Below are 9,148 nucleotides of genomic sequence, written 5' to 3'. Positions count from 1 at the left end.
CTTTTACCGCTGCATGAGCCAAGTACATTGAACTTAGGGTTGAAGACCTTGAGTTTACATTTACGACAACTGAAATTAAATTAAGACTCGGTTTTTGTTGATGAGATAAATTATTTAACACATTTATGTTCTGTTTCTACTATTACACAGAGTCATTGCCAATGTACCAGAATTGTATTCGAACCAGCTGTAGTATAATGCGTCAATTTGGTAACACTGGGGACGCTTGTGTAACATTAATACATTGAAACTAAGTTTAAAATGCAGTGGTACAAGCTAGTCAGGCTGGAATAGTGTTTAATTTAAAATGCTTTATCGTAGTAGTTGATTACCTGCAGAGTGGACGCTGTTGATTCGCTGGTCTCTGTCAAACCCGTGCTCCTGGGTATACTAGAAACGATGTAACCGCCCCCCTTCGGTATTGGCTGTCTGATCACCAGCTTTCCTTTCCGCGTCTCCGCCAAAAACAAGCTGTACCAGTAGGCATCGCTGGACACCAGCGTGGAATCCGCTATGGTAGAGTTCCTCTGGCTAATCACGCTGTTCCTACAGGGAGGGGTCGCTTTGGTGGGCTTCGGTTTCTGACACTTCAGCACGATGATCACCAATATCGTCATCAGTAACAGAAACGAAACCGAGCCCAAGCCGATCACCAAATACAGATTTAAATCTGAAAATATGTCATATTCCAAAGGAATTTCCGTTGTTTCGGAAAACGCTTTAATGACGTGCTCCACCGTTGATATCTTGATGGTAACTGTAGCAGAAAGAGCTGGGTCTCCGTTGTCCTTGGCAACAACGACCAGTCGCTGATGGCGCGGATCTCTGTAACTGAACATTCTCGTCGTCCGGATTTCCCCGTTATATTGGTCCAGACTGAATAAAGTAGCGTCAGTGATCTGTAGAAACTGGTACGTTACTCGAGAGTTCTGCACAGAGTCTGAGTCAATGGCGATCACCTTGGCGACCAAATATCCTTTCTCAGTGGATCTCGGGATCACTTCCTCAACTACAGAGCCGTGTGCGCGCCATGGAGACACTATGACGGGAGTGTTGTCGTTCTGATCCAGAATAATGATGTGGACAGTGACATTACTGCTGAGAGGAGGGACACCAGAGTCTCGAGCTTCAATGTGGAACAGGAACTCCTTCTCTCTCTCGTAATCAAAAGTCCTTAGTGCGTAAAGATCACCGTTTTCAGGGTTTATGGAAAATAACATTGACATCGATGTGTTGGCTATTTCCTTTTCGATAATGAAATAAACCAGATACTGGTTTTCATGTAAATCTGGATCAAAGGCTGTGATGGAACTCAGCAGGGATCCTGGCGCATTGTTCTCCATCACCGGGATGGTGTAGAAGGACTTGGGGAAAAGTGGCGCGTTGTCGTTGACGTCCAATAAATGCAAAGTGATCGTTTCATTATCAGACAAAGGGGGCGTGCCCCTGTCTGTCACTATGATAGTGATTTCATACTCCGAAACCTTTTCACGATCTAAGAGTTCCGAAACTACCAGCGAGTAATAGCCCTCTGATGTCGTTTTTAGAGAGAAGGGCAGTGGTCCTGATAGCTGTATATCGACTTTGCCATTATCTCCGGAATCTTTGTCACTCACACTAATAAATGCTATTACTGTGTCAACAGTGACATTCTCTTTAATGCTACTCTGAAATGATTTAATGGAGATTTCAGGGTGGTTGTCGTTCATATCGGCTATGAAAATCATTAATTTACATTGCCCAGTCATTAATCCTTTGTCTTTAGCTAATATATCCATTTCAAATGACTGAAATTCTTCAAAATTAACGAGTTCCTTGATTCTTATTTCGCCGTTGTTTGGATGTAAACTGAACATTTCCTGTGTCTTCTCCGATGTGTATAGACTGAAAGAATATGTAATCTCTGAATTTGAACCTTCGTCTAAATCAGTCGCATTTAATTTAATAACCAGAGCTCCTATGGGGGTATTTTCTGTTATATTCACAATATACGCCTCCTGGTCAAACTGAGGGGCGTTGTCATTTATGTCCAGCACGCGCACAATGATGCCGGCGGTGCCGGATCGCGCGGGGACTCCGCCATCTACAGCGGTGAGTATTAGATTATGAACAGCCTGCTCCTCTCGGTCCAAAGCTCTTTTTAAAATCAAATCAGCAAATTTCGATCCATCTCTTCCTGTTTGGATTTCAATATCGAAACTGTCACTTTCACTGAGATAATATGTTTTAATCGAGTTTGTACCGACATCGGGATCCACGGCATTGTTAAGAGAGAATCTTTCTCCTGGAGAAGCAGATTCGGAAATATCCAAGTATATTGTGTCCCTTCGAAAATGAGGCGCATTGTCGTTAATATCGATGACTTCCAATTCAATGTTGAATATTCGAATGGGGTTCTCGATAATGACATCCATTTTAATGAAACAAGTTATACGCACAGCACACAAATGTTCTCTATCTATCCTCTCCATGACGTACAGCTCTCCCGTCTCTTTGTTAATCTCCAGGTATTTCTTACTGGCGATAATATCCAGGCGCATCTTGCGTTTAGCCAAAGTGTTGACTTCGAGTCCCAAATCTGTAGCCAGATTAGCCACAACAGAACCCTCTTCCATCTCCTCAGGAATAGAGTAATGCGTGACCGAAAAAGCTGCGTTCAGTATTGCAGAGAACACAAGGACATGCGAGACGTACCTTCTTGGCAGCACAATCAAAGGCGCCTCCATTGTTTCATCGGCGACTTTAATCCAACAGGCAACACAAAGAAAATATAATTCAACTGCTGCAGACTGTAACTATGTTATTGATATTTCACTCAACAATAGAAGTAAGACTCTACAAACCCTGTGCCATTGCTCGACTGAAGGGCTGGAACTGACGGAGCTCTTTCCGCTACATGATGTGCAGCGGTTTACTTCCCCTGACTGTCATGGCTGCTGCTCGAACGCAAACTGGTGCGACTTATTAGCGAACAGCGACACTGTGCGTAATTTACAATGAACACAGTCTTAACGATGAGGTCAAGATGAATCTCCACTGCACACCAAAACAACAAGATTTTAAAACGGTTCAGGGAAATATTTCCTTATGTGATAAAATTTTAAATACGTACCTATTTTAACACACGATTGTTATTAATCTCAGTGACCAACTCAATGTTCATAAATACACAAACCTGCTGGACCTGACCTGTGTGTTGATGTCTGTACAGTACTGATATATGACACAAAATCATATGCATCAGAAAACACACGTAAAATTATTAAAAATAAGGAACAAATACATTTCATCATGCATCGATTTGATTTGCTGAAACATTGAAGTGTGGAAAAAAATACCTGAATAACTTCATCTCTGAAAGCACTTGAATAAATACCATTTTCCAATACAAAACGATCATCTGCCAAAAAGTTTATATTTACACCGCAGGACTGAAAAAATATTAACTGGTGACTTTACCTGTGAAATCACGGAACATAATTAATTTGAAATAGTCCCATTTTAAACGAGTGATTATAGAAAACCAGAAGAGGAACATGCTCTTCTTTCGAGACATACATACTAATGCGTACTTCTGTGCGTTGCTGAATGTTTAAACCAGTTTGACAGAGTGATTGTGACAGGGTTTTTTCCTGATTAATCGGACAGCTTCATAAAATGAAAGCGAATTAGATCAATAACCATGGACATTCCTACCTGGAGCGTTGAAGCTGTGGATTCGCTGGTCTCTGTCAGGCCCGTGCTCCTGGGTATACTAGAAACGATGTAACCGCCACCCTTCGGTATTGGCTGTCTGATCACCAGCTTTCCTTTCCGCGTCTCAGCCAGGAACAAACTGTACCAATAGGCATCGCTGGACACCAGCGTGGAATCCGCTATGGTGGAGTTCCTCTGGCTAATCACGCTGTTCCTACAGGGAGGGGTCGCTTTGGTGGGCTTCGGTTTCTGACACTTCAGCACGATGATCACCAATATCGTCATCAGTAACAGAAACGACACCGAACCCAAACCGATCACCAAATACAGGTTTAAATCTGAAAATATATCATATTCCAATGGAATTTCCGTTGTTTCAGAAAACGGTTTAATGACGTGCTCCACCGTTGATATCTTGATGGTAACTGTAGCAGAAAGAGCTGGGTCGCCATTGTCCTTGGCAACAACGACCAGCCGCTGATGGCGCGGATCTCTGTAACTGAACATTCTCGTCGTCCGGATTTCCCCGTTATATTGGTCCAGACTGAATAAAGTAGCGTCAGTGATCTGTAGAAACTGGTACGTTACCCGAGAGTTCTGCACAGAGTCTGAGTCAATGGCGATCACCTTGGCGACCAAATATCCTTTCTCAGTGGATCTCGGGATCACTTCCTCAACTACAGAGCCGTGTGCGCGCCATGGAGACACTATGACAGGAGTGTTGTCGTTCTGATCCAGAATAATGATGTGGACAGTGACATTACTGCTGAGTGGAGGGACACCAGAGTCTCGAGCTTCAATGTGGAAAAGAAACTCCTTCTCTCTTTCGTAATCAAAAGTCCTTAGTGCGTAAAGATCACCGTTCTCAGGGTTAATTGAAAATAGCATCGACATCGAAGTGTTTACAATTTCTTTTTCTAAAATGAAATAAACCAGATACTGGTTTTCATGTATATCTGCATCAGTGGCAGTGACGGACGTTAACAGTGACCCTGGCGCATTGTTCTCCATAACCGGTATTGTATAGAACGACATTGGGAAAAGCGGAGCATTGTCGTTGACATCAAGTAGCTCTAAGGTAAGTGTTTTATTGTCAGACAAAGGAGGCGTGCCTCTGTCTGTTACTATGAAAGTGATCTCATACTCTCGAACTCTCTCACGATCAAGAGGTTCAGAAACCACTAGTGCAAAATGATTTTCTGTGGACTTGCGGAGGTCGAAGGGCAATGGCTCGTTGATTGAAAGGTCGACCTCTCCATTTTCCCCCGAGTCTCTGTCGTTCGTACTAAGGAGGGCAATTACTGTATCAACAGTAACATTTTCCTTTATGGTGCTTTTGAAAGATTTTATGCTTAACTCGGGATAGTTGTCATTCATATCAGTAATGAAGATCAGTATTTTACACTCCCCCGTCAGCGACCCTTTATCCTTCGCTATCACGTGCATCTCGAAAGATTTCACTGTTTCAAAATCAATAACGTCCTTTACCCTTATTTCTCCAGTATTTGAATTTAAACTAAATACTTCCTTCGCCTTCTCAGAGGTGTAAAGTGAAAACGAATACGTTGTTTCTGCATTTGAACCTGCGTCTAGATCTGTAGCATTCAGTTTCATCACAAGAGATCCTATCGGCGAATTTTCTGTTATGTTTGCAGTATAAACCTCCCGGTCAAACTGAGGGGCGTTGTCATTGGTATCCAGCACGCGCACAATGATGCTAGCGGTGCCGGATCGCGCGGGGACTCCGCCATCTACAGCGGTGAGTATTAGATTATGCACAGCCTGCTCCTCTCGGTCCAGAGCCTTTTTCAAAACCAATCCCGCATATTTAGTTCCATCGCTTCCCGTCTGAATCTCGAGACTGAAATGTTCGCTTTCACTGAGGTGGTATGTTTTAATGGAGTTCGCACCGACATCAGGGTCCACGGCATTGGTTAAAGAGAATCTTTCTCCGGGTGAAACAGACTCTAAAATATCAAGCTCTATTTTCTCCCTGCGGAAACGTGGCGCATTGTCGTTAATGTCTTTGATTTCCAATTCAATATTGAATATCCTTAAAGGGTTTTCGATTATTACGTCCATTTTTAGAAAACAAGACACAGATGTCTTGGTAGGACACAAATATTCCCTGTCTATCTTTTCTGCGATGTACAATTCTCCCGTGTTTTTATTCACCTCCAGGTATTTCTTGCTGTGAATAATATCAAGTTTTACCTCTCTTTCCGCCAGGCTGCGAACGTTGAGTCCCAAATCCGTAGCTAAATTTGCAACCACTGATCCGAGCTCCATTTCCTCGGGGACAGAGTAGCGAGTCACGGACAAAGCAATACTCCACAGACGAGAAAGTACAAAGAAAACCAACAGCAACCGTTTCCTTTTCAGCTCAATGAACTGTAATGCCATTGTAGTAGAATCAAATTAATTGCAAATAGGGAGAAAGTGTTCTCTCCGGATGTTCTTCCAGAAAAATATCGTGCGTTTATACACAAGAGCGGTTTTAAGATCGAATTTATACAATCGGGAAACGCGTTACGAGTGAAGGTGCTTCACCCGGAGCGCATCTCTCGCTCTGCTGCACTGTCATGGCTTCCCCACGATGCCAAACAGTCGCGATGTGTTGGGGAACAGCGACACTGCGCGCATGAAATTAAATGGGCCAAACTACTCGGAATGAATAGCAAAACGTACAAAAACCCTTATCCTCATTTTATCACTTAAACAATCAATTTCACATATGGCCATCGTCAGACACGGAAATATAACGCGATTTCCTAAAGAAAATTTAAAAGATCAAGAAAAAACCCCAATGACTGACGCTTAAAGAGTTCAATTCGTGAACGATGAACCTAATTCTTGTTCACTCAGAATATCTCGCTGTATGCACGTTAAAACCTGCAATGCAGATGGAATTATTTTAAACACACACCTGGTCAAACTTCACCTGTTTAAATCGCAAGATTGGCCAATCGCCCAGTCTGAATGAGCTCTTAGAGAAGCCTAGGCTGTGAAAACACACAAATATCACAAAGACTAGGTGCCGAGGAAAGGCCGAAGCATTGATGAAAAATTCTATCAACCCTTTGTTGTTACATAATTGTGAATGTGAATATACGCTTTCGTCCTCAGGACATCACTTCGAATGTTTGTAAATACGGTGCTTTACAAATTACATGACATGTGTTGTTAATACAGCGTTCAGGCAGGGGGAGGGGCGCGTGAGGAATACAAAACCTATGCACTGTGACTTGGCAGGTACACGACGACTGCTGTTCTTGGTTTGAGGTTCTGAACTGCCCGGCAAAAAAAAACACAGAGAGTATTTGAGTGTTGAATTAGGGGCAAAGAGTGAATGCTGGCATACAACCCAACGTTACAATACACTGGCATTTAGTAGACGCCCTTATCCAGAGCGACTTACATAGGTTACAAATTTTACATGTTATCCATTTATACAGCTGGATATTAACTGAGACAATTCTGGGTTGAATACCTTGCCCAAGAGTACAGAAATGGTTCCCCAGCGGGGAAACCAACCGGCAACCTGTCGGTTACGAGTCTTGCTCTGTAGCACTATGCTACACTGCTGCCCTATGTGAAGGTTACGCATGTTAAATAAACTGCGAGTGTGAACAAAGTATCAAAAACTGCATTTTCATTTTAGAATAAATAGTAATAGCAATGTAAATAATATACTCTATCAGTTAAAGAAAAATGCATGCGTATGCTTACCTGCAAAGTGGACGCGGTTGATTCGCTGGTCTCTGTCAGGCCCGTGCTCCTGGGTATACTAGAAACGATGTAACCGCCCCCCTTCGGTATTGGCTGTCTGATCACCAGCTTTCCTTTCCGCGTCTCCGCCAAAAACAAACTGTACCAGTAGGCATCGCTGGACACCAGCGTGGAATCCGCTATGGTAGAGTTCCTCTGGCTAATCACGCTGTTCCTACAGGGAGGGGTCGCTTTGGTGGGCTTCGGTTTCTGGCACTTCAGCACGATGATCACCAATATCGTCATCAGTAACAGAAACGAAACCGAGCCCAAGCCAATCACCAAATACAGATTTAAATCTGAAAATATATCATATTCCAATGGAATTTCCGTTGTTTCAGAAAACGCTTTAATGACGTGTTCCACCGTTGATATCTTGATGGTAACTGTAGCAGAAAGAGCTGGGTCGCCATTGTCCTTGGCAACAACGACCAGTCGCTGATGGCGTGGATCTCTGTAACTGAACATCCTCGTCGTCCGGATTTCCCCGTTATATTGGTCCAGACTGAATAAAGTAGCGTCAGTGATCTGTAGAAACTGGTACGTTACTCGAGAGTTCTGCACAGAGTCTGAGTCAATGGCGATCACCTTGGCGACCAAATATCCTTTCTCAGTGGATCTCGGGATCACTTCCTCAACTACAGAGCCGTGTGCGCGCCATGGAGACACTATGACGGGAGTGTTGTCGTTCTGATCCAGAATAATGATGTGGACAGTGACATTACTGCTGAGAGGAGGGACACCAGAATCTCGAGCTTCAATGTGGAAAAGAAACTCCTTCTCTCTCTCGTAATCAAAAGTCCTTAGTGCGTAAAGATCACCGTTTTCAGGGTTAATGGAAAATAACATTGACATCGATGTGTTGGCTATTTCCTTTTCGATAATGAAATAAACCAGATATTGATTTTCATGTATATCTGCATCAGTGGCAGTGACGGACGTTAACAGTGACCCTGGCGCATTGTTCTCCATGACTGGTATTGTATAGAAAGACATTGGGAAAAGCGGAGCGTTGTCGTTGACATCAAGTAGCTCTAAGGTAAGCGTTTTATTGTCAGACAAAGGAGGTGTGCCTCTGTCTGTTACTATGAAAGTGATCTCATACTCTCGAACTCTCTCACGATCAAGAGGTTCAGAAACCACTAGTGCAAAATGATTTTCTGCGGACTTGCGGAGGTCGAAGGGCAATGGCTCGTTGATTGAAAGGTCGACCTCTCCATTTTCCCCCGAGTCTCTGTCGTTCGTACTAAGGAGGGCAATTACTGTATCAACAGTAACATTTTCCTTTATGGTGCTTTTGAAAGATTTTATGCTTAACTCGGGATAGTTGTCATTCATATCAGTAATGAAGATCAGTATTTTACACTCCCCCGTCAGCGACCCTTTATCCTTCGCTATCACGTGCATCTCGAAAGATTTCACTGTTTCAAAATCAATAACGTCCTTTACCCTTATTTCTCCAGTATTTGAATTTAAACTAAATACTTCCTTCGCCTTCTCAGAGGTGTAAAGTGAAAACGAATACGTTATTTCTGCATTTGAACCTGCGTCTTCATCTGTAGCATTCAGTTTCATCAGAAGAGATCCTATCGGCGAATTTTCTGTTATGTTTGCAGTATAAACCTCCCGGTCAAACTGAGGGGCGTTGTCATTGGTATCCAGCACGCGCACAATGATGCTAGCG

At 43.1% G+C, this 9,148-nt stretch overlaps 1 protein-coding gene across 1 annotated transcript; it reads right to left on the bottom strand.

Annotated features, from left to right (window-relative positions):
• Positions 1-302: 302 nt before the first annotated feature.
• LOC118774426 (protocadherin alpha-C2-like) lies at positions 303-2,912 on the bottom strand. Its single transcript, XM_036523773.1, has one exon. It carries the CDS (start codon positions 2,724-2,726, stop codon positions 303-305), a length of 2,424 nt encoding a protein of 807 aa, XP_036379666.1. The 5' UTR covers positions 2,727-2,912.
• Positions 2,913-9,148: the final 6,236 nt, after the last annotated feature.

Source organism: Megalops cyprinoides, chromosome 3 (genome assembly GCF_013368585.1).
Source record: "Megalops cyprinoides isolate fMegCyp1 chromosome 3, fMegCyp1.pri, whole genome shotgun sequence".
Taxonomy (NCBI): Eukaryota; Metazoa; Chordata; class Actinopteri; order Elopiformes; family Megalopidae; genus Megalops; species Megalops cyprinoides.
The sequence above is the reverse complement of the archived record's forward strand: the minus strand, read 5'-3'. Positions and strand labels throughout refer to the sequence as shown.

What these genes read in the sequence shown, in the direction of transcription:
- LOC118774426 (XM_036523773.1), bottom strand. Translation starts at nt 2,726, where the DNA reads ATGGAGGCGCCTTTGATTGTGCTGCCAAGAAGGTACGTCTCGCATGTC.